Genomic DNA, 26,028 nt, shown 5'->3' on the forward strand with positions numbered 1-26,028 from the left:
GAAGGGCACACTGGATGCATTCCTTTCAGCCTATTAGCATTATTATTATTGTTGGTTGGGGGAGCAAAGGGGATGCTTGTTGCTCTAACATTAATTACTTGAGGAGACTTTAAGTACTGGAGAAAGAAAAACTGTGGTTTAATATGTAATAATTCCCTTTGAAAATTATGTGGCATTGGAAAAGCCTTCAAGGTTGGGAGGAGGCAAAAACAGTGTTTTTTTTAATATACTAGTAGTTTAGATCCGTCTGTTGATACATAATTTAATATATCCTCACTTTGCATATCTTTAATTCATATTTAGGAAAAAAACGATGGATTGGAAAATACATAATTGTACACTGTTAATCAAATCCAGCAAAAATCTCCCCAAAATCTATTTGTCTACATCTAACCATCTCAAGCAAAAAATCTTTCTGATTGTATCAACAAGCGAAAGTAATTGAGCTCTGTAAGTTGTAAATCAATTTAGTCTCTCTCTTTTTTTCCCTTACTGTTTGACAATGTTGGATAATCCTCAACTGTTTTGTATGCTGGAAATTCACACAATCTTTTAATTTCACAATCTTTTGTAGTCAAGAAAAAAAGATTAAATAAGTCATTGATCTTTTCTGTAATTTTCTGCCTCTCGCAATCAGCGTTTTCAGCTCAGCAATCAGAAAGAAAAAGAAAAAAATCGAGATAGCCTGATTTGGTTTGTGTAGCCCTGTTTTCATGTGTATGCTGGAAAGTGTCCCTACGTGTTATCAACTGTCTGCTTCTTACTCCTCACTGTAGCTGCTGAAAGAGATAAACCGAACTAGCAGAGGCCTTCGGTTCCAAAGGCAGGCAGAACCCAAAGCCTATATCGCTGCCTACTACAAAGCCCTGCCCAAAGATTTTACCCTGGGAGATGGCAACTTATACGGCGACTTTGAAAACAAGAAACTCCAGAATGGCCAGGAGTACATCTTCTTTGTGCTTGCTGTTCTGGAGATGTCTGAAAACGTAGGTTTGCTCTTTCACACATGTATTATCTCATTCATATGTGTCTCATATTATACTTGAGTTCAGCTTCAGACATGAGCTTGCTCGCCTTCAGGTTATCCCATGCTAGCGATCTCTGGTTCTTGGGCTGTATATGTTAATGAACAATAAAGGGTTAAATCCACTGCATCGTGGCGGAGGGTCAGAGTTTGCTTATGGTTAGATGTGTTACATCTGAGCCCTTGTGAGGCTTTTGACTTAAAAACTTATAGCTGCAGCTGGCCCATGAAAGCTGACCCTCGCTGCTTTAGGGAGAGAAACCCCTTAAGACCTTAGCTGATCGCGAGAATACCCCGATAACAGGGCTCCTCTTTAATTGCGTCCTACGTGCAGTCCACCTTATCTCCGCCGTTGCAGCTACTGTGTGTGCGTGTGTGCATGTGTCTGTCTGGACGGAAGACCAGAAAGCCGCATGATTAGGCAGCTGCAGGCGTGATGATGGATTTGATGAGCTGCAGGGTCTACAGTCCTGCCTCGCACTCTCTCCGCTAACCCCGAGTTCAGGTAGAGCAAAAACGATAATGACGGACGGAGGGAAATCTCTAATTTGCCCACTGAAGCATATATTTTCTTCCCACAAGACCATTTTTATTATCTCCTCTTAGAATGTGAAATAGTTCAATCAAGGCTCCTGTATGGGAGAGATACTGAAGATCATTTTGATTGGCCAAACTGCAGCTTAGCAGAAATTGCATAGCAAAACTTTGAATTGGCTTTTAATTTGTATTGTTGGTCATGCTGTCTTTGTCAGAGTCTTGTTAGATATGCTCTGTAGTGGGGGTAAATTAATTTAAGTCTTGCAGTAGTGCTTTGAATATCTTGAGCCTGAGTGTCTTGATCTAATGTTTCCCTTCCTCAGCACAAGTTCTGAATGTTCATGTAACTTAAGGTGAATGAGTTTTGGTATGTGTAAAACAAAAGATCACAACACAGATTTAAGGACAGAAAATTGATCCTTGATTTGTCTTTCCTTGGCTCAGATCATGTATGCCACGAGCCCCTACTCCGACCCGGTTGTATCAGCCGACATCGACCCCCAGCCGATCATCGATGAGGAGGAAGGCCTTATCTGGGTGGTGGGCCCAGTGCTTGCTGTTGTCTTCATCATATGCATCGTCATTGCCATCCTCCTCTACAAGAGGTGAGGATATGAAATGATAATCTGCATACAAAATTATGAAAATAAAATAATCAGATGTGACTACTGCACTTAACTGTGCATACAATGGTGGTACACATTCAACGCAAGGGGACAGTGCAAAACATGCACTACTATATAAACATTATTACTTATGTATGTGCATTTAAAATTAATGCATAGCCACTATACATTTATGCATGAACATTAATTATTAAACATTCATGACGCCAGCACACGTACCATGCTCTGCACAAATCCTCAATTAGCACATGTAAGTGGAGAAACACCAAATGTAAGAATTTAACTTAAAGCCTGAGGCGCGTTAATCTTTAGACTATCCGTGACCCTAACTCTCAGTAGATCACACGCACTCTAAATCTCACATGAGTAAATTCAAACATGCTGCCATCAAACACACACGCCTACAATCCTTCAACAGACACATGCGTTGACAGAGAGTAAATCAGACACATTCATCTACCCCCCTGCACGCACAAACACACACTGGCAAACACATGGAAAACTGCGGCAGCGCACTTTCACACTGAATCAAAACAGCCCTTTTGTCTGAAACCCCCTAGTGGTAGCGAGACCCCGTGCTGTCACTGCTCATCAGTCAAGCGTAGGAGGGCAGAGCTTTGACTATCTGCTCCATGTCACTGCATGTGTGTGCAGCTTTACAGAGGCCCTGGGGCCTGGGTAAGCATCGCAGCCGCCCCAGCTCCTCCTCTTTTACTACTACTTATTTCACAAAAGAGAGTGGCTTTAGATCGCGACTCTGACCTTATGCTGCCCGCCTGCTTAGCCACGTCACACAAGTGCAAATATCTCACATGCATTCGTCCTTCAATATCTTTTCTCTTCTCACCTTTTCCATAATTTTACGGAGAGTTCATTCAATCAAATGCCCAGCCTTAAGCAGAATTTCACAGTAGTCTTCAAAAAAGTAATTTTGCCAAGGTAAGATTAGTAAATGAAAAGTCAGCACAAGCTATAATCAGTGTTGAAGACAAAAAAAAAATACATCAATAGCAGTGTCGTGTAAGAGGTTTAAGCATACAGCTTTATTCTGGCTCTCTCTTACACCTTATTGTCCTTGGATTCCATCCATATCAAGTTTTGGTTTAGTTAATACAAATGTGAATTGAAAGTGACCAAAGAGCGTGAGTGTGGGGGGCTTCAGAATTTCCATCTGTGGCAGGCAGTTTTTCACATCAATTACCAAGCCAGTGTCACGTTAGGGAACATCGGTGCATAACCAGGAGATATTTCTCTTGTCGAGATCAATTTTTATGCGACAGAGTGCTCCTCTTGTGCAAAACAAAGGGCAACAACCATGTTAATGTTGAGCTCTAGGAAAGGACACGGGGATAACAATGTGCAGCTTCATCACAGAGAAACATAAATCAGAGTAAATTGAACACCTACACACAGAATAACTCAAGTCTAGTTGTGTCTGCTACCTGACCAATAGATTCTGGTCATTTTTCAAACAAAAATGTTTAAAATATGCTAAAATACATTTGAATACAGTATATGCATCATAAAATAATGATCCGACATGTTTGTATTTATAATACCACATGCATAAATCTTGAATATGCATAATTCCTGATAAAAATAAAAAAAAAAACAGTGGTAGGCTTTTTTGTGGGGAAAAAACAGACACAGCAATTAGGAGTCAAGAGATGACTTTTATGCTTGAACAAGAAGCAATCAGCTGAAACTGCTTGAAATAGCAGAGATACAATGTACAAATCTTGGATGCACCTGTGAAACTGTAGTATTTGAAACAAAGAGCCCCAAGGCGGCATAATTGAGCATAATCTCTGAAGTGAAGCATCACTAATCTTGCACGTAAAGCAAAATTGAGATATGATTGGTATCATTTTGTCTCTTATGCAGCCAGTCATTCGCTTACTCTACAGCAAAGTTTCTGGAATTATCCATTATATAAAGCCAAAGGTCTTACCACCTAATGTTGTGTCGATATTTCTTTTCTTGCCCACCAATGGAGCAGCAAACCAGACAGGTAAGAGTGAGAAGGAGGTAGACAATAACTAATTCCCTTTAAATCCTTTTTTTGTGTCCCTACACTGAATATATTATATTTAAACATATAGAAATTGGTCGCTCACTGGAGTTCAAGTCATTCATAAAATCATGCTCTGCCCATCAAAATGAACATGTTTAATACATTTTACTTACTATTAGCAATGCACCAGTGTTTTATCTTTACCTATTAGTCATAAAGATGAAATGAATAATGTCAAAACTCCACTATATTACCGTCATACATATTCTGTATATATTTTTGTGTTTTGTATATTAATATGAATGTCCTGCAAAAGGTGATCAATGTTTTATTGATTCTTTCTTTTACTGATGAATAAACTGCATTGCTGTTTATGAAACTAACACTTGATTTACACAACTTTTTGTTTTTGTCAGAGGTGACAATGTACACTAAAAATCTGTGAAAAAATTATAGGTCACACTTATTTTAACCATAATTGATAAATGATAAATCACTAGTTAAAGCAACATTATGTAGTAATTGGCATTTTGTGTGATTTGTGCGCAACAATGTTATGTGTTGAAAACTTATATCTTCAACAAAAAAACATTTATGTAAGCTGTGATCCTACCCTCTCACTGAGGTTACATAGTGCAGGAACAAGTGATAGGGGAATGGCTGAGACAGAGACACCATTCACCTTAATACAAGACACTGTCTCATTAAAATGATTTTGGAGCTGTTATTTGTAAGGTTAAAAAGTCACATAATGTTGCTTTAATTAAAGATTAGATAATAGTTATTTCACTGTTAACAACCAATGAAATGCTTTATAAACCATTTGTCAAGCAAATCCAAAGGTTTATAAACATCAGCAACTTTATGACAGCCATCCAAATAAAGTTTAAATATGAACCACACAGTATTTATCATATATAAGTGTCATAAAAATAAGTTGCAACTTTACAACAAAATTTACAAAACAAACTATAGAGCATCTCATTGTTTGTTAACAGTGTAATAACTATTATTCTTTAACTATTAAGTTTAATTAACTATAAATAGACCATTTATAAAATGTAAAAAAAAATGGTTATGATGAAGTGTTACCAAGTGATAAAACATCACAGACTCTACAAATATGAATCCTAATACTTGCATTCACAATGATGAAAAATAGACCTAAAATAAAAGGGAGTGGAACAAGTAACAAGAATACTATACAACATAATGCAATGTAGTACAATAGCATTGTAAATAATATCTTTGTGTTCTTGTTGTTTTCTTTTGGAGCTACAGTAACAGCACCATGTTACAACATAATGCAATCTAAACACCACCCTTCACTACACCTTCAATATGAATATAGAGTTTAATTGACACCCTATCTGACACTATCATTGTAAAGAGCTTCACTAAAGGTAGTATTTAAAGGGCTATTGTATTGGATTGCATTATTCTGTGAAGTGTTGATGTAATTTAGTCCACCCCCTGTAGCCTTATGTACTGTAAGAATGTAGTCCTGCCACCTCTCTAATTGCATATTTGCCTGCAGTATTTATCAGACTGGAAGGCAAACTTTGAGGTTACACAGTAAGAGTTTTCAGCACCAAAATAAATAAATAAATAAATAATTCTAATTTACTGTTTGTTCTGCAGAAAAAGAGCAGAATCTGAAGCTAGAAAAGGCAGTCTCCCCAACAGCAAGGAAATGCCACTGCATCATCCCACTGACCCTGTTGAGCTTCGACGTCTCAACTTCCAAACGCCTGGTAGGTATTCCAAATCAAACCAGTGGCAGCCATCTTCTACACAACTGATTATGTATTATAAAAAGTGATGCTACTGATTGCTTGCTTCAAGGAGTAATTATATTCACAATTAGCCTTATGTCCTCCATTGTTTGTTCATTTGCAACCACTGCTGATGCTGAAACCTAATACCCTAACGTCATAAAAAGTCAATCATCTTTGCAGTGAGATTGGCATTAAACAAGTGAGCAGTTTGCAGGTAGACAATGGACAGGTGCTCAGAGGAGGCATGGAGGGTCAAAACTGACAGTTTCCTCCCAGGAGACACTTCTCAGTGGAAAAAGAAGAGGCAGAAATGCAAGCTTGACAGTTTCATGGCAGCTGTCGTCTTCCTCTTCACCTGCGTTATCCAGGTCATCAAGGCTTGTCATGCTTACTCAGAATAGTACAGTCCTGCTTGAATGGTACCCTGCTGCTAGAAGTCATAGGATGCAGCATTGTGAAAGGTGAGGGAAATTAAAAACTGTGTCATGGCTCCATTTTGAATACAAGCCAATGGATTGTGACGACAAAGTGGTGACAAGCTGTAAATACTAGCGTTTACTCGCTTTGACCTTTAACGCTTTAGGGGAGCTGTGGTCAGTGGTCATGGCCTTGGCTCGGTCATGTGACCGTTTCTCGCCTGGGTGATACGACGGGCGTCACAGTCCATTTATCACCTGGAAAGGAGGAATGCATCTTTGCCCCTGTCCTGACAGACAGAGACACACTTAACTGCTGTTTTTGAGTTCCTCTGGCACCACCTGCTTTGGGACAGGTGTTCAGAGACTGCCAATAATGTTGTAATATCAAAGCCATATTTTTAAGGTCAGCTAGTATGAAAGCAGGATGAATTATCCCTGCAGGCTCATTTTTGAAAAAGATTATGCATATTTATGAAAGCTCTTCAATGATGTTAGGACCATTACGGGCTGTTTCATCCTGGCAGAGGGGTATTTTTCCTTTTGGCTCAGAGTGATCTCAACCATCCTCCCACTATTTCACTCGCCTCTCAAGCCATCATTTCCACCACCCTCCCCCCACCAAAACAGTGTTTCTAAGAGCCTGTATCTTGGCTCTCTCACTGCTCAAAAAGGACCAACATTTTTTTCCCTACCACGTGACCACTTTCTCTCAAGTCCCGAAGCACTTCCACATGAGACCACCTCTCTTCCCCTACTCCCTCTACCCTTTCTTTCACCTCTTTACCCCTCAATGGACATTTTCATCTTAAGGATGCTTGATGTTTGAGCGACGGCATGATGGAAATGGTACTTTCATTGTCCCCCAGTGGTGGAAATGGATTTTGAGTAGCGGGGCTGCAATAGAAACACCCTTTGCCGTCTTTCAGAGAGACGTGAGAGTGGGTGGGAAAACGAGGCTCAGCTTCCATTAGCTAATGCCCACTTGTGGCAGCAACCAAAATGAAACATCACCTCAGTGTTGGAGAGAGAGACACCCAACTGCTGTGTCATAATGGCACCTGAATTCTTAAGTTGCAGAGCTTTTGCTACAGGCCGGATTGCGGCAGGATGTACAAAAAGGTTTCTTCGTGAAGACCCTACACTTTTGATTGTTTCCTACATCTAAGCTTTTAAATATGCTGATGACACATATACCTCAACTACAACCCATTTATAACAATGCCAATCCTACCTTGTCAAAGTCAAGTGAAGTTAACTGCAGGCTGAAACTTTATGCTGCAGACTATGCAAGTAGTGTATCACCATGTCAGCATCCTCAGGTTAAAATGAATGTCAAATAATGTCCTGTGGTTGCTCGACTTTGGTTTGTGCTGCTAGGATTTTTATTCCCTGTACGCTTTCTTATTTCTATGACACAAGCATGGTGGCACAGTCAAGCTTCTAGCATGACAATTTTTTGTATGTTACTAATGGATGTCCCATGTAGAATACACATAATTCATTCAACTACCTCTCGTCACGTTTCAATTTCTACCTTCTGTTTGTGAAGAAAATAGTCATCACATTGCTATAACATCTGCAACGTATTTAATTACACCGCCGTTTCCTCCACAGGTTCAGGTGCGTCCAGTCACCCCAGTAACCTCCATTTGTCAAGTTAGTTGGTCTCGATTATGCATTTGACATGTTTTTATTTAGCTTTAATTCCTTTCTTTTCCTTTTTTTCTGCCTAGTCTTGTATTCCCATTCCCATCTAATCCATCTGGCATTAATGCTATGTCATCACAGGAGGCGGAGTTTGAAATGACAGCCTGAAAACATGTCATCGCTCAAAGCAGACGTCAACATCTGGCCTAACATTTGAATGTTTTTTTGGTTGTTTTTTTTTGGTTGTTTGTTTTTTGGGATGTTTGTTTGTGTCTGTGTCTTACTGTCATGCTAACTACCCACGGCAGCTTTCTGTGTGAATAACGTTCTTCTCTCTCAATAGGGAGAGTCCCAGTGGGGCAAGTGTGCTCGATGACTTCTCATTGGCTTCTGTATCCATATTCTCTCTATTAGCATGGCCACTGCTTTGAGTGAACAAACTAGCCTAACAAGAATCCACTCTTCCATTCCCCCTGTTAAACACACATGCCGCTTATCTAATGATTCACTGTTGGCTTGTGCTTGGGTGATGCCCTCTTACAAGACTGGTGACTGACCTTCAGTCCATCTGATTGACAGGTATGGCGAGCCACCCTCCGATCCCAATTATGGACCTGGCAGATCATCTGGAGCGTCTGAAAGCCAACGACAACCTCAAGTTTTCACAGGAATATGAGGTGAATGCAAGAGCATTTAGCGATATTTTCCAGGAAGCCTTAATCCTATTATTGCATACCCATGCCAACCACACAGCAGTTCAAGCATGTCAACAATGTGTCAACTGGCTTTGGTAGATGATGGCCAAACAGGGGCAGAGGTTAGGAACGACTTCCTTTCAGACAAACTCAGAGATCTAAAATCAGTCAGGGTGCCTTTTCACGGCAGGCATTTTGACATGTCATAGCAGGAAAAGCACAGTTCAATTATCAACATTAATAATGGCTGCATTCCATTTCCACTTTCAGGGTCCTGCCATTCTGCCTGCTGGTTCACTGACATGATTTACTGAGGCACTTGAATGGAAAAGAGGCCATTATTAATGTTATTAGTAACAACTGTTTTTTCATTCCATGACAGGTCAAAAATGTCTGCTGTGAAAAAGGCATGTGTGACAAAACTGAGTAAAATGGAATACTATTATACCAAAAAACCTGCACAGAGAATGCACCTATTTTAAGTGTAATTAGTGTTTCTTTATCAAGATGGTAAAGCACTGAAAACAGCACATATATGAAGTTGCACTCAACCTGGTTTACAATGCTAACGCTGTCTAATTTTATCTCTCCTGTAAATGACATATTCCCACTACTATTGCCTGCTCCACCATGTGAAATCATATAAACAACCAATTAAAATGTGTTGCTATCAGCGCCTAGAGCCATCACCACTGCTCACAATACGAATGTGCTGGATGGAGCAAACAACATACTAAACATACAGTATGCTATATATAGAAGGATATTCAGTACTGTTCATAGAGAGACCTAATGCTTTACTATTTTGCTAATGGGAGTGACTAATGCACTACTAGACTCCAACCAGTTCATCTTAGTTTTTACTCGAGATTGTACAGCCACAATCAGAATAAAAATGCACCATGGAACAAAGGTGATAATAACTGTATACTTAAGTGATTAAACCTTCAAAATTTGTGCTTTAAAAATTCTTTGACAGTCAGATAGTGTAAATATTTCCTTTATACTGGCATTGCATGTAGATGAACTTGTACTTGCAAAAACACTCATGTAGCCTGAAAAAGGCTGCAAGAGGTCCTTTCTGGGGCACTGTGTGAGATGGGAACGGTCACTCTTTCTCTGCCCATTTCTCTCTGCGGGTCCTGCAACGGCTCCAAAATCTATGAGGTCACCACATGGTCGGCTGCCAAGCTGCCCAATCATTATTGCAGCTTAAGTACATTGAATTCCAATTTCATAGAGCTCATTCGAGAGCAGTGGAAAGCAATTTTGGGAGCACAATGAAATAAAGATTTTTATTATGAGCAATGTTGCAGCCCAGTGTTTCAACATATTTTGATATAATATCAGGCTTAGCCAGTGGTTTGTCCTCCACATATTGCTGCTTTAGGTGAATTCTGCAGATAAAGAACTCAGGGCTGAAATGTATTATTGTATTCACATTGAGCTTGTATGTTCTAAAATAACTCTTAATGTATTTCCTTCCATGGCCATTGTAGTATTATAAAGATTCCCATTATTAAACTGGTCTAAAATATATAATAACACGATTTGTATATGTTTATCGCTCCTGTAAATGATTTTGAACAAGTCATAAAAGTATGATCTATAAGCAAGGTCAGTATGGCTGTGTGTGTTGCAATATGTCCTATAGCATATCTTCTGTGTTACAGTGGAGATTAACTCATAAAAGCAGGCTGTAGTCATTAAAACACAAGTGCAATATTTTCCCTGTAATGTGAAATGGAATGCTATCTTTCATGTCTTTGTATTTTCCCTTTGTGATAATATATTTTATAGTTCATTTATCTGTGATGAGGGACCATTATCAATCCCAGCTTCACAAAGCTGAGCGAGGGCTTGGGTAGCAAATTCTGTTGAACTAGTCTCAAGTGTGGTATTCTTGTCTGTGCCATCAGGTCCTAAAAATCAAATGGAACACAAGCTTTTCCTTTGTGACCAATTCAGAATGTATCTTTTTGTACATCTAATAATTTATATGTAGCAGGTATTTCATGGCAAGGACAATACAAAGTTCACATAGTTCTACAAAGTGAAGTATCCTCTTCAAAGTCAAATTTCCATCGACAAAGTGGCCTCTTACACTTTTAATTTAAGATTTTCTGACCTTAAGTGTCAACTTAGATTCCAGTGACTGCTGACAACCCCATTTTCTACAAGATACTGAGGGGCAAGAATATATGCTACTGAAAAACATTAACTGAGAAGAATAAAAGTCTGGGTTAGACTATTCATCAAATAAATCAGCCTTTAGTCAGACAACAATGATGTTCTTTGGAGTCAACAACTTCTGTTACCTTTCTATCAAGAGCACAGTATATTTCATGGTCACAACTTAATTTAAGAGCCTTCACATGATGTGTGTAGAAAGTGGTTATTTTAGTATTCCAGCACATACAGTGTGTAGCCTTAAGACAATCTCTTGCATGCCCAAGGGCTAGAAATGAAGCAACATTTTATCAATATTTTACAACCTTTCTTCTTCACTGTATTGTACACGAGGACAAACAGCATCACAAAAAGAGATGTATTTAAACATCAGTAAACTACAAAAGATCAGATTTTATTTCCAAATGCTCTGTGGTGAAAGGCATATTTGAGTAAGCTCTCTGATACAGATCTTGCACCAGTGCCTCACGGGCAATTTCCCCAGAGTTGAATTCAATCTAAGCAATGAACTACTGTTAAATGTTCATATAGTGCAAAATATTTCACTGTAATGACAAATCTTCTTCTGCTTCACAGTCCATCGACCCTGGTCAGCAGTTCACATGGGAGCATTCTAACCTGGAGGTCAACAAACCAAAGAACAGATATGCCAACGTGATTGCCTACGACCATTCTAGAGTCTTGCTCTCCGCTATTGACGGTATGCCGCCCACCAACATCTTCCCTCCCAACTGTTGTATTGATTCCAAAGACAGCCTGTGCAACTGTATCTTTTAGACCTCAGGAGCGCAACCAGAGTGTACTTTTAATACGTATTCCTACACAAGTGTGTCAGACTACTTATTTCCTTTCATGCCTCAGGTGCTTGCGAAGGAATAGATGGCTTTAGAAAAAGGCAGTTTTCTCTAAAAAGCTGAGTTTAATCATATTTAAGAATGATGTATGATGTATGATGCAAGTATGTTTTATCAGCATCTGTTTCTCTGACTTGGTGGCAGGTGGTTTTTTTATAATGCCTGGGCAAACATTTCGTATCAAGCCTATTTCTTGAGTGTAATTATACTTCAAACCAGAACAGTGAGTACACTGGAAGATACACTTGTCTGAGGGAATGTTTTTTCCAATTTGCTACCTGGTTGAACCTGACAAACAAAACTCACAGCAACACACAAGATAACGATAAAATGCTTAGATTACCTGGGCCAGAGAGACTCAATCGGCACTGCATCACTACAAGCATTATACGGACAGGACTCCTTCAAGGTGTGGTTGCATTGAGCTGAACATCAAGACCTTGCAGCCAGATAGTGCCAGACTTTTTTATTCACTATTATACTTGAGCCCATCACAGACCTGACTTGAACAAGTCCAGTTAGAGTCTCTGGCACTTTAGAGATGTGTTGCACTGTACAGTACAGCTTCTAAGGAATGAAAGGCCACTTTGGAATGGCTAGTTAAGTGCTGGCTCCTTCGCCAGTTTATTGGATTAAGCACAATTGCGCACACAGCTATTAATTAACCATTTCCATTGAGCTGCTCCCATGGAGAGTGAAGGAAAATAAACAAAGTAATAAATGGCTAATGTGACAAAAACAGATAGATAAAGACTTAGAGAGCTCTTTTCCCAGTCTCTCTAAAACAACACACAGCTTGAGCATTGATGGAACTCCATTAGCCAGGCGTATAAACACATCTGCACAACCACATTGGAGCCTTTGTGCTATAGCAAGCGAGTAGTTCTCAGCCAGGGGGACATGAGGGACTTCCTCTTTTCCTTCTAAAGCTTAAACAAAGCCTTTTGGCAAGCAATGCGTCTATTGTTTACTCTGATTGAGTTCTTTGAATAAAAAGGGATTTGGGATTTGACATCAGAATTTGAAGACAGCTGCAGCACTTTCAGAATTTATTGATGTGGGGATGGATCAGCAGAATCTTTGGAATACAGGCACTCTGAAGCTCGAGTACATCTGTGGACTTTAATTGTCGTGACATCACCGAATTTGTTCAGCTTTTGATGAATGACGAGGCACCTCTTGCCAAGTTGCCTGACCATACAAAACATGTACTTAGCAGGATTAAACTGGTATCTAAAGTTAATCCCTAAAACTTTGTCGACACTTGCCAAAATTGTACAGATCCTAATTTCAATTAGTATGTATTCATTTTTATGAGCATGGTCACCGCAAACTCCACCATGAGCATTCAAGTTAGAAAAAAATGTAATCAAAAGTTAATATGACAACTTTATAACTCTGCCCTGTAGTAAGATGTGAGTGTGGTCTTGTGCTCGCAGGTACACAATGTCTTAAAATTAATATACTACTACTACTAAGAATCAAAAGGTTTTCTCATCACAATATTCCATCTTTCAAATATTTCCGTATATTCTTTTCTATGAGGAGTGCTGAACAACACTGTAATGTTGTTTATTTCTCAATAAGCATGTTGACAGAGAAAATGGTGGAATTTATACAAATCCTGAGTGACAGAAAGCATAAAGGCAAAATCCATTTGCAAATGTGCATTAAACAACACTTGCCTCATTCTCATTAAACCACAGTAATGTGTCTTTTTGCTTTTCAATTTGAAAACACACTGGGCTTAATTGTATTTATCCCTTGTCCATCACAAAAATGTACTGCCTAGCCGCCAGCCTATGTGTACAACTTCAACATTGGTAAAAATAAATAATGGGGGTTGATTTTTGAATGTGCTCATATTCCATTTTCTTTCCTTTTTTCTGGTGAATAAGTTACCTGGGAGTAAAAGAGAGTCTAGGAGGAGAGGGGGGGGGGAGGAAGCAGTTGGAGTGAGGGGATTCTCTGATACGTGGCGTCCATGCAGATGAGACTTATCTTGGTCGACCATGTGTGCACGAAGCCCCTAAACTGCCAGTCCTAAAGCATTGACTAGCTGTCAGCTCTGTCTCTTTCGCCTGGATTCGAAAAGGCTGCTGTGCCTTTCATTTAATATAAGCAAAGGGATGGAGGAGTGGGGGGGGATTGTTTTGCTAGTTTTTTTGTTGGTTTGTTTTTCTCCATGTGAGGTGATAGACTTTTACAGACCAAGCTTTATCTGTAAGTGAGTTGCAGATATGGAAGAAGGACACAAAAACTAAGGATTTAAATGCTGTTGATAGCAAATACAAATCCTTATGGACTGTAAAACGGTTTCCAAATCTGACTGTTTTATGCTATTTTTCAATTTAATAGTCAGAGAAAACACAGAGGATTACCTCATGCTGTGTCCCCTTATGTGGGGGAGAATCTCTGACGTTATCGCAAATAACTGTAGGAAAAATAAAGCCCAGGACAAACTTATGAGGCAAAAAATACCAGTATTTTGTGACATTTATTGTCCACATCGGGTTAGTCTCCCACCATCTAAATTCCCCTTCCTTCTGCTACACAGTGGTGCCTCTTATCGTTATCTATTTTTTGGATACCAAAACCAGCTTGACAACTCAAGTCACACCTTGTCTCTTTTTAGGTATCCCTGGAAGTGACTACATCAATGCCAACTACATCGATGGCTACAGGAAGCAGAATGCCTACATTGCCACCCAAGGATCTCTGCCAGAGACATTTGGTGAATTCTGGAGGATGATCTGGGAGCAGAGGAGCGCCATCGTCGTCATGATGACCAAACTGGAGGAGAGGTCCAGGGTAAGAAAAAGCAGCCACATTTCTCTGGAGTGATCTCCATCTCTCTAATGAGTTGTATTGAAAAGAAATGACAAGGTAAAAACAAAAGTGTGGGAAACAAAATTCAAACGAAACAATTCCAGTTCTGTTCATTCTCTATTAGTGACATGATCAGTTTGACGTCCTTGTCCTCCTAGCCTTCTTCTTTTTTGCAACCTTGTTTAATTTCTACAGTAGGTCTGTACTCTGGCATTCCCTATTTATTCTCCAGGAGAAGCCAGGTTGCATTCCGTCACCCACTGATATCCTCAATCCTCTCCTCACAACAACATTCTTTGTTGTTGCTTAGTCCTGACTGATTAGTGGCATTGCTCCCTTCATTAACTGAGCACTGCTGAAGGCACTGGATTACAATCAGTGATAAAAACCCTAGAGAAAGCTACGCCAAGCTGTATGCACACCCTACTCCTTAAAGGTTGGTGTGGTCAAAAGGCTCTTTCTCCCTCTCTCTGCACATCTTACAGTTTGACTGAGCGGATGAAAGCTTGCGCGGACTCCATAAGCTACTGACCTTCACACTTGTATGCCTTTTCTAAGAGCCTGGCACAGTGTTAACAGGGGTGCTGACTCAATCCAGAGAGCAGTTTTCACTCAGTATCTGTACAATCTGCAAAGCAAATACATTCCTGCGGCTGCTCTTCAACAGTGTCGGCACTGTAAAATTTGTTATTCTTCGATTAAAGGTCCTTTATTGGAGAGAGTGAGATTTAAAGTCTTTTTCTTAATTATAAAGTTGCTTTTAAGGTACTCAAAATGCTGAAAAGCAAAAAAAAGACCTGATGCTGATGCATGGTAAGCAGTGCCTGTCCAGGCCTGTGACAGCAGACCAATCAGAGACTGGGCTTTTCAGGAAGAAGGCTTTAAAAGGACAGGCACTACAATGGAGCATATGCACAGATAGTGAATAGAGATGCTGCAGCAATAGGACAGTATGAGAAAAATAAAACCCAAAAATAAAAGTTTGAACCTAAAAATAACATAATATGGGACCTTTAAATTTGGTCCATGCTTCACTCTATACAAGCTTTTTGATATGAGGGTGTTTCTTGACTCTGCTGTGAAAGCTTCCTGTGAGACGCCCCACCCGTCATGATCCAGCAATACCATTATGTTGTCTGACATTTGTAGTACATAATGTGCTTTTGTTTGCTGCCAACAGCCCCTGTCTTTCATATTAATCAGTCATATCATTCACTGGGAAGCACTCAAGCTGTCTTTGTATGTTTGCATATATAAAGCTTGAGTATTTGCAAGTAAACACTATTATGAATCACTCCATTACTCAGGGTGTCAATGCTATAACAGCTGCATAGGAAATGAAATTAGTGGACTTGTTAGATGTTTGAATATTCCAGTGGTACAACCTAGTGTTCAGATGTCATAATTTTCAACAGCTACAGATCATCAGACAACAGGACATCTTTAATATGATGACACTTTGATTGTGTTAAACATACTGCTAAAACTACATCAGTTCTACTGGACAATAAGAAGAAAAGCAATTGAACTGGAGTCCGGTTATTTCCTCTTCAACACCAGTAGTGCTACCCGTTGTCAGCGAAGCAGTAATGCTATAATGGAACAGTGTTTTATTGCCCCTTAACTGGGAAACAAAGCTGTACACTCGAATAGCAATAAAGCTGACCCGGTAATATGATTGGAAACCTTGGTTACCTTTGTAATTATAGACTATGTCAGGACAATTAATAGCACTGTCGGCTCCATACAAATATCTCAAGCCATTTCATTGATTATGAAATCATACTTAGTCAGCAGGAATGAAGCCAATCTGGGAATGTATTTTAACATTGCTTGATTCCCAGCAAACATACCTGAAATAAATTATGGTTTTTAACAAACAGGCAGAGTGCTCCTATATTCCTATCCAGACCTTGTCAAGTACAATATTTCTCTCCAATGCAGGTGAAATGTGATCAATACTGGCCTACCAGAGCGACGGAGACATACGGCCTCATCCAAGTGACACTGCTAGACACAGTAGAGCTGGCCACATACTGTGTCAGGACATTTGCACTTTTTAAAGTAAGGACCATTTTGTTGCCCTGTAGAAGCTGCTAAGACCCCATGACAACTGTCAAGTATTTGATGCAGGTTGTGTCGTGCCACTAACCTTTTCCACCTCCATATTCAGAATGGCTCCAGCGAGAAGAGAGAGGTGAGGCAGTTCCAGTTCACGGCCTGGCCAGACCATGGGGTGCCAGAGCACCCCACTCCGTTCCTGGCCTTCCTGAGACGGGTGAAAGCTTGCAATCCTCCAGATGCAGGGCCCATGGTGGTACACTGCAGGTGAGAAACAACATGGTTCACAAAAACATCCTGAAGCATGAAATTGATTTTGTTCTCTCCATTTGCTGTAATGAATATATGAATAGATATGACAAAATACAACACATGCACGGTTATTTAGAGGTTTATATGTGAGTCATTTGTGTACCGATAAGAGATTTTTAAAAGGAGATCAGACATGAACCAAAGAAAAACTGTTGTCTAAAGGAGAATATTAAACTATTGCCTACTGTGAGCCCAAACACATGAGCCTACTAGCTTTCACAGAAAGCACTTTAATTCTGAAGGTGCTTTCAACATCACAGCACAAAGAGTACGAGTGGCATTGCCCTCAGCAAACTTAAACATCTCCTCCCACACACTGACACACAGACACACGCAGACCTGTCGCCTTCCTTGCTACACCACTCGCGTGTCTCACATCAGCAGCCCTCAAGTTGCCTCGGCTCATCCCTTGGGTTATTGCATCTGAAACAAATAACTTTCACGCCAACTTCACTTCCCTCAGCTACATAAGCGGCCAGACTCCCAGCAGAGAGGCACGAGGATATAACACAGACTTCTGGCTCCTCTCAACTTAGGAAGCCATCAGAGGCTCGGCAAAGAGAAAGCGAGTGACTGAAGGGAGGAAAAAAGGCAGTAAGAATGAAGGAACGGCGATAGTGAGTGTAATAGATACAAACTTGTGTCAGAAAGTGACAAAAAAGGGAAGGGGGATTACTGAAGAATTAGAATTACCACATGCTGAAGTTAATTAGAGCTAGTTGCCGAATCGCTTCAAATTGAAAATCCTGACTTTTTACAATGAAGCAGAATGCAGGAATTAATGTCACTCTGCAGATGGGAGTTTTTAATTCCTCTGGCTCCCTATCAGATACAGTCATTTCCAAGCTGCAAATCCTTTGAAAGGCATTTCCTCACTTCATGTTTGACCACAATTTTAAGACAGAGCCATCTTTTATATTTGCATACTTGCATACTTTGGATGCTGCAAAATAATGTTAGGAGAATTTTGTGGTTAAGCAGAGATATACAGGCCTAGATAAAAACTAAAAGGAATGACACTTTTATTGTCTATAATTAACACCATGATACAGTCTTGAGCAGTTGAGTAATTAGTTGGTGCACATAAAATTGTGGCTTACCATGTAGACCATAAAACATAAAAAAACAATCAAGGGTTCTGGATTCCTTTGTTTGAGTGGTAGTGAAGTTAGAACTGTTAACTACACACTGTTCCCATTCCCTGTATATCACAAATCAGAGAAATGTATCAGAATTGTAATTACCTCCGCACCACCATGAGACAGATCCTAAGATGTAACCAACCAATCATTTTATTCCTATGACTCCATATAGAGATTTTTACACTGTAAAATTCAGAACATCAGACAAGTGTCCATAAACTATACCTCAGTCTAACTAAACACTTCCAAATGACTCAGCCTATTGCAGTATTGTGTGCCTCAGGTGTCACTGGAGTTCCATAACATTTCATTTGATATACACAAGACTGCATTTTGATGACACAGATGTAAGTTTGATTAGTGGTTAACCATTACTTACTTTAGCTTTTATGTGCTGGTGGGATGCGTTTGTCTCATGTTATGGTATTTCCAGCCTTCATCTTGGTGTAAATATTATATAGCCAGCAGGTTAAAAGAAGTAAATTACCTTACCTTGTCAAATATTCACAAAATTTTATAAATATATTTATCTGCTTTCTATTTCTTTTTATGTTTGGTACCAAGAACAAACTGCAGATTTGTTCATAATAACAGTACAAGCATTACCACGCCCAAATCAAACCAGGTATCAGGAAAGTTTACAAGATCTTAAATGACAATATTTTGAATTGGAACTAATTTCTAATTGTTTTTACGTGATTACTATTAGGTACAAAGGACCCTAAATTACTGAAGCAGTGGCTTTAATAATAAAGATCTAAATGCAATTATGTGTTTCCACGGCAAAGCCAACCCTTGTGACAAGGTGAAATCACAGTACGTCTTGGGAAACCTGCCTCCCACGGCCACTATAGCATATTTCTTGCTTTCCTTGCGCCTGCTGTTTTCACTAACCCATGGGTCAGGGACTGTTTTGCTCTTCTAGCTAAAGGGCTACCCAGGCGTTGTGAGGCAGTGGAAGAGGTCAAAAGGACATGATTAAATGCCATAGAGATCACTGGCCTCTCTCAGTGACTTGGAAGGGAAACTTTTGAAAGAACAACCCACAGTTTCAAAGGATTAATCTGATGACCTAGCCACCCAATCCCCCTTTTTTCCTCCCAGTTATTGTGAACTATTGTATATATTGTATATTACACATATTTCACAATGCAGTCTACTTACCTTATTGACTTTAATGTCATTACTGTAGTTGCGAATGGCAAATACAAGCAGCTAGCTTGTTAACAAAAACAGGCTTTACCTTTAGCTATTTTTAGGCACAATTTTGTGTTTCAAGCATAAGTGAACACAATGATGGACGACAGACGACTGGATCATGACGCAGGAGTGGTTTGAAGAGTTTCTAGCAGTCGTCCTTTGGATTCATTGTGCTCCGAGTTAAGGAGTCACTGCACCCAGGCAAATAACTCTGCTTGCACTGGCAACTAGTGGCGACAGCAGCCGTGATGAAGCGTTGCTACACCACAACTGTGTTCATCGCTGTGGTCAGTAGTGGAATGGACCTTTCAACCCATAGTGGTCAGAGCTTTTCCTCTTACAAGATTTGGTTGGAGTAACCCCTTAAATACACCACCAAAAGCCTGTCCTCACTAGTAGGTTTAGTAACATTTGGGCATTAAAAAACATCACTAAACAAAAAAATTACACACGGCCTCATCATTTCCATCGAGTCAAAGAGGGTTGCCATGTTCATCAAGTAGTGATTTAGGTGATGAGGATATTTACTCCCTTCTCAGGAATAAATCAACAGTGTGGAAATATTTTTGGTCTTTGGAATAAAGACAGGTCAACAGACCAACAGGGCATCCCACTCAGCTAGCCACTCTGCTATGGCAATATCAGCTGCCTCCGTTTCAACAATGTTAGGCTGAAAAAACATGCATGCAAGCTTAAGTTTAAATAATACATGTAATTTGTAAAGCTAATAGGTAAGAGTAGAGGAAAAGTCTGCTAACTGCTAGGCTAATTTATACAATGTAAAATACAACAGGCTTAACTTAATAATGGTGATGAGCAAGAAACAATTCTGTCTCTGTGACAGTTAATATTGAGGCTATTTTTTTATTGCTTGTTAAATGTTCTTGCTGTTGAACCATGTTTTATGTTTGTGCTATAGGAGTCAGGTTAACGTACATTGTCCCGCTCTTAACTCCTTATAATTATTTGCAATTATTTATGTGTTGTTTTCTTATGGCCAAAAGCAGAATAGAAAAGGGTGGCAGCTTCTACTGATTGTGGGCAAATATCATCTCAAACTGACACAGACTTTGTGATATCGGTAAATATGGCATTGTTGTCCAATAGAATAAATATAATATTAGATCCCAGTGTAACTGGTGATTTACACCACTAGTCAACACTCCCCAGTGGTTTGCGAAGCAAAGACTAAAAATATTATTGACTCCATTAATAGTGATCCTTGAGTTCATGTGTGTGTATGTTCAATTGGAAGTGCAGGGAAATGGTGACAGGTTAGCTGACGGCAAGAGATTCGGTAACAATACATATGTAATTGCTTTCACTGCTGCTTGCACTTTATCTTCTCGGGACTCATTGCAGCTGTATTTCACACTGCACTTTTGCTCCCATCCCCTATTCCCTAAACTCCTGGAAAGCATATTAGTCTGACACTTAATGTGTGTCGACGTCCAAAGCAGCTGGTCTTGACTGGCTGAAAAGGCAGTGTCAGGTCATTAGTGCAGTCAGTCCGCCAGCTCCCCTTCAACTGCCAAATGTTCCAACGGCTTTCTGCACCACCTCACCCCGCCACACACACGTCACTTGTCGATAAAGGAATATTGCACATGTTCCAAGCATTTCCTGGTCATGCATTTAAAGAAAATTGCAGTTAATATACATTCCTTCATCTCAGTCTTTTGGAAAACTAACTTGAGAGCTACACAACTTCAAGACCCCTGGCAGCATAACACAACTCTACCTTCTGTCTCCTCGCCTCCCTTCCCCCATTCCTCATCTTCCTCTGTCTCCGTCTCTCTAGCTCAATGCTGTCACTCTGTCACTTACTCTCTCGCAGGTCATCACTCTCCCACATTCAGGTCTGCACTGTAAAATGTTTTCAGATTAGAAACAGCTGGGGTAAAGGGAGAAATCTCTGCATCTCTCTGCATCCCTCTCCCAAGGCCTGAGGTGTTCTCAGACCTGGAAGTGATTCATTCTTCAAATATCCCTTCAAATATAGATACATTTCTCTGCAGCCCGATTCTCCCTTTGACTCAAATGCACATTTTGCGATCCCCCTTGAGCAGAAAATAGTTTTTTTTAAAACTAAAAAAAGAACGTCAGTCTCATTCAGCCAATGTCAGCCATTTTGAAAGTGATCATCAGATAATTTGTTAAAGCCAATGACTCCCATACGTGTCTTTATTCCATTTGCAGCACAGTTCCAGTGCAGCATGGCACATTAAGCAGACTTGGCCCCCGGGGACTAACTTTACTCCCTCTTGAGTTTTCCTTCTCAACCCTTTCCCCGTTTCTCAGCGCAAATGAAAAACAAATGCTCCATCAGAAGGAGGAGGCACGAGAGCATGGCTCACACCTCGTAGGCATGTCAGCTTAATGGATTGAATAACCTATTTACTTTGGAGTGCCAAGTGCAAGGACTTGTCTTGTCAATGCTGTGCTTTGCGGGAGGTGGGAGGAGAGTTAACGAACAAGATTTAACACCACCCTGTCACCCTACGGTAAATAAATTGTCATCAGAAAACATCTTGCTTGCTGAGGCATGAGCTATTAAAACATGTAATGTGCAGGGGTGAGCACTTTTGGATCGTCAGCAGTCTGCAAAAGGCAGTTACATTTGTACAGCGTGTCTCAGGCTGGCCTGCAAGAAGAGGTCGAAGAATAGTAAACCATTTTCCCTCTATGTCAGAGTGCTTTTTTCACTTGTGCATTTTAACACATTAACGTAAAAATGTGCCTGTGTGAATCTTAATGAAGAGACCTGCCTTTCAGTGCCTCTTCTAAAGCTCTTATGCCATTTGGATGCTCTGCACTAATCTAATGGCATTAATTGAAGTCAGCTGCACTTCTCAGAAGTTTCCAGACACATTAACGAAACCCTAAAAAAATTATACTCGCCTTTGTATCCACATTTAGGTGTGCATTTGTTGTAGTGGCACTTTTCAGAACTGTGAGATAAAGGTTAAATGTTGCTGTTGCATAAGTGATTAGTCCTGATGGGCTGGAGAGCACAGGTGGGGTCCAGAGGGGAGAGACTAGATTGCAAAGCCAGCAGTGAGCCTGCTGAAGGCTGCGACTGACGAGCCCTCTTCTCCACATAGTGCCACTTCAGATTTAATTACACTCCAAGCCAAACGGTCCGTCCAACAGTGGCAAACTTGGCACAGAGAGTTTACCTCATTGCTAGGAGAAAGGAAGTTCATCAAGCTGGTGCACGTGTTTCAAAAAGACACCTTTTCTTCCACCAGACTAATTGCTATCACTGGAGATCGAGTACATTCAGACATACTGTGTTTGCCAAGTTATAATGCAGAGTTGTATCATCAACCTAACTTTTCCCACACAGCTGCAACTGAGAATACCATCAAATAACATCCATCCCTCTCCATCTTGTTTTTGACTGCAGTGCTGGAGTGGGACGCACAGGTTGCTTCATCGTGATTGATGCCATGCTGGAACGTATCAAGCACGAGAAGACTGTGGACATCTACGGGCATGTAACGCTAATGCGTGCCCAGCGCAACTACATGGTGCAGACAGAGGACCAGTATGTCTTCATACATGACGCGCTCCAGGAGGCCATCAACTGCGGCACCACCGAAGTGCCAGCCAGAAACCTATACGCCTACATCCAGAAACTGACGCAGATAGAAGGTGGAGAGAATGTCACCGGAATGGAACTTGAGTTCAAGGTACAAACTTGCAATATGTAGTGTGAGTTTACATCCCATTGGCACCCTGTGTTCTGAGTCACATGCAGACCACAGTGTCATTGATTGGCCTTTCTCCGTACAACTCCTTTCCAGTTCCCATTAGGCCCGCCAGACAGCATGGGGCCTGTGGTTTCCTCTCCATTCCAGTCAGTTAACCCGCTTGTGTAATCTAACATAGGATAAATTCTCCCTCTCTGGTTCCCCCTTCCCATAGCTCCCCTACATTTAGTAACAGGGGTCTTGGTTTACATGAAAACGCCAAACACAGGTTTTCCCCACCACAGAACAGTTGCCTGAGGGACTTGGGCAATATACTTTACAATAAGAGGTTTAACCAACCTTATTCAGCCCCGAGCAGTCTGTGGTGTTGCTGTATGCATGGCATTGCCTTGCTTGTCACGCACCTTCTTTCTTGCTGTGTGATGGATGCTGATTCCACTAAGGGATGATAAACAGGTTAGATTACACTGCACTTCTGTCCACTCCAAGCTCCCTTGGGTATCCATTTCTCTGTCTTTTCATCACAACATGCTATTTTTTCCCTGCAAAGGCAAGCCATGATGGTCATCACTTTGATGCCATTTCCATACATTATGGTTAGGTGAACTATTATATTACTAGAGTACACTATGAGATATTATAGTGTAGATTTCATCACCCGCTGTGTATAGCATATTATTTTTGCATTCGCTCCTTCTCGCATGAGAGTGGGAATGAGAGAAAGGTGTGCAGTTGTTCATTGTACTCGGATCTTTATCATGTACAGTACAGTCCACCTTTAGTGTCAAACACAGTCAGTCACCAGATAAAGAAAACACAGCAATGTCAGTGCCCCTCTGTCCTGACCTGGCACAAGTACAGTCAAAGATGTCTCTCTTTCTCTGTCTCCATGCAGCGTTTAGCTAACACTAAAGCCCATACGTCACGATTCATCAGTGCCAATCTCCCCTGCAACAAGTTCAAGAACCGCCTTGTCAACATAATGCCATACGAGTCCACACGAGTGTGTCTTCAGCCCATTCGAGGAGTTGAGGGCTCTGACTACATTAATGCCAGTTTCATTGATGGGTACAGGTAAGTGATAACGTACTCTGACGCCCATTGCCAATCAGATGACCAGTATATGTATATATTCATTAGACTTAAAAATGGCTTGGCATTCCTCAAAAACAGTTACATTCTTCAGATATTTTTATTTTAATTAATAATCGCAAAAAGGGCTGTTTAAACAACATCAAACTAGTCACACTGAGTGTTCTAATGTATGTCCATGCTGATTATATCTCACCTTTTCTGTCCCACAGGCAACAAAAAGCCTATATTGCCACACAGGGACCACTGGCAGAGACCACAGAGGACTTCTGGAGAATGCTCTGGGAGCACAACTCTACTATTGTTGTTATGCTCACCAAGCTTAGAGAAATGGGCAGGGTATGAACATGCTCCCTTTGTTTTGGCACATTAACCTCCTTATTCTGGCTAGAGAACACAAAAGCATGTTACATGACAGCTTATATTAAATACCATAAGTGAGATTCAGCCATTAGAATATAAACTTTCAAGCAGTAGATGCTGTATGACTTGAATGAATAAAATTCTGGGAATGAACACAATGAAGCTAGTGTATGAGGAGAATGTTGTGGCTCATTGTGGTATTCTATTTTTCACTCCCTACAGGAAAAATGCCACCAGTACTGGCCAGCAGAGAGGTCGGCCAGATACCAGTACTTTGTGGTGGACCCCATGGCCGAGTATAACATGCCCCAGTATATCCTGAGAGAGTTTAAAGTGACTGATGCCAGGGTAAGCAGACAGTGTTTCATAGAACAAAGTTTAAAGGTCAACATTTGACATTGTGGTAATGGAGCTCTAAATTCAGTGCTATTGTTTACAGTTTGGTCTAAGTGTATTGTTTTCAAAAAGTCTGGGTTGTGGCCTAACCATAGGTCATTGGGACATTGAATGGATTGCCAAGGGTTCACCAATGAAATAATAATAGTTTGACAGTTAAATTGCATCTGCATGATTTTATTTACCAAGAAAGAAGATCTGAATGACAGTGTAAAATATACTGGATGGTGAACGGATTTAACATTGCAGTAGTCATTAGCCTAAAATGTTGGCATTGTATCAAGTATTTGTTTATACCAAACTATGGCCTTAAGTGTAACATAAGCATAAATATATATTTGTGGAAATTATGACACATGTCAATGCGTAAAAACAAATGTGGGGCCGGGAGCACTGAGCTGCCAGAGTTTTTAATTCCATCAAAGGCTTACACAGATAAATGGCGCAGGCTTCCTTCTTTGTAGTGCATGTTCCACTGTCTCGTCAATGGGATTGCTCTCCTTATCAAGGGGATACAATATCACTTAAGTAATGCACACCCTCAAAGTCGATTCTCCAAGCACCCTGTCAAGGGTTGCACATCAAAGGAATTAGCATCTTTCGTGTTCATGTTTAATACATTCAGGTAAAATGGCAGGCATCTTTAATGACAAAACATTCTCTCTGATGCTATAAAGTTGGCGCCTCTTCTAGATGTTTTCAAGAATGCCATCTTGCACTGTAAATCCCATAAAAGGTGTGGATCATTATGATGGAGATAGTCATGGAATGAACTGTCATGGGTTGGCTGTCTGCTAAAAGCCTCAGATAGGCCTAGTTTCCTAGTTTCACTTCATCAGTTTTTCCTTTGCCATATTTTCAGTTTTTCTAACTGATGTTCCAAATAAAGAGCACGCTGTCTACATGTTCTCTCTTCCCAGGATGGACAGTCACGGACAGTAAGGCAGTTTCAGTTCACAGACTGGCCTGAACAAGGAGTGCCAAAATCAGGAGAGGGCTTCATCGATTTCATTGGCCAAGTACATAAAACAAAAGAGCAGTTCGGCCAAGATGGGCCTATCTCGGTCCACTGTAGGTAAGTGACCTACCAGCATAACCAGCGAACCATAGTCACTTGTATTTTGTAGAAAATT

At 40.4% G+C, this 26,028-nt stretch overlaps 1 protein-coding gene and 1 long non-coding RNA gene across 5 annotated transcripts in view; one reads left to right on the plus strand and one right to left on the minus strand.

Annotated features, from left to right (window-relative positions):
* The window catches only part of LOC141003645 (uncharacterized), a 106,491-nt gene extending 89,637 nt beyond the window's left edge, over positions 1–16,854 (minus strand). The window contains exon 1 of the long non-coding RNA XR_012179739.1: positions 16,766–16,854. This is a non-coding gene — a long non-coding RNA (uncharacterized lncRNA). The remainder of the gene's footprint in view (positions 1–16,765) is intronic.
* The window catches only part of LOC141003644 (receptor-type tyrosine-protein phosphatase delta-like), a 132,697-nt gene that overhangs the window by 102,602 nt on the left and 4,067 nt on the right, over positions 1–26,028 (plus strand). For 2 of the 4 annotated variants that reach the window (XM_073475051.1, XM_073475052.1), the window contains exons 19-32: positions 777–986; positions 2,006–2,166; positions 5,843–5,955; positions 8,013–8,054; positions 8,625–8,722; positions 11,507–11,630; positions 14,420–14,595; positions 16,558–16,677; positions 16,787–16,941; positions 22,738–23,023; positions 23,940–24,118; positions 24,349–24,475; positions 24,722–24,847; positions 25,816–25,970. In XM_073475051.1, the coding sequence (XP_073331152.1) occupies positions 777–986; positions 2,006–2,166; positions 5,843–5,955; positions 8,013–8,054; positions 8,625–8,722; positions 11,507–11,630; positions 14,420–14,595; positions 16,558–16,677; positions 16,787–16,941; positions 22,738–23,023; positions 23,940–24,118; positions 24,349–24,475; positions 24,722–24,847; positions 25,816–25,970 (2,072 nt within the window). The remainder of the gene's footprint in view (positions 1–776; positions 987–2,005; positions 2,167–5,842; positions 5,956–8,012; positions 8,055–8,624; positions 8,723–11,506; positions 11,631–14,419; positions 14,596–16,557; positions 16,678–16,786; positions 16,942–22,737; positions 23,024–23,939; positions 24,119–24,348; positions 24,476–24,721; positions 24,848–25,815; positions 25,971–26,028) is intronic. The other 2 variants (XM_073475053.1, XM_073475054.1) reach the window with 1 other exon arrangement.

The sequence above is a fragment of the Pagrus major genome, chromosome 10, assembly GCF_040436345.1.
Source record: "Pagrus major chromosome 10, Pma_NU_1.0".
Lineage (NCBI taxonomy): Eukaryota > Metazoa > Chordata > Actinopteri > Spariformes > Sparidae > Pagrus > Pagrus major.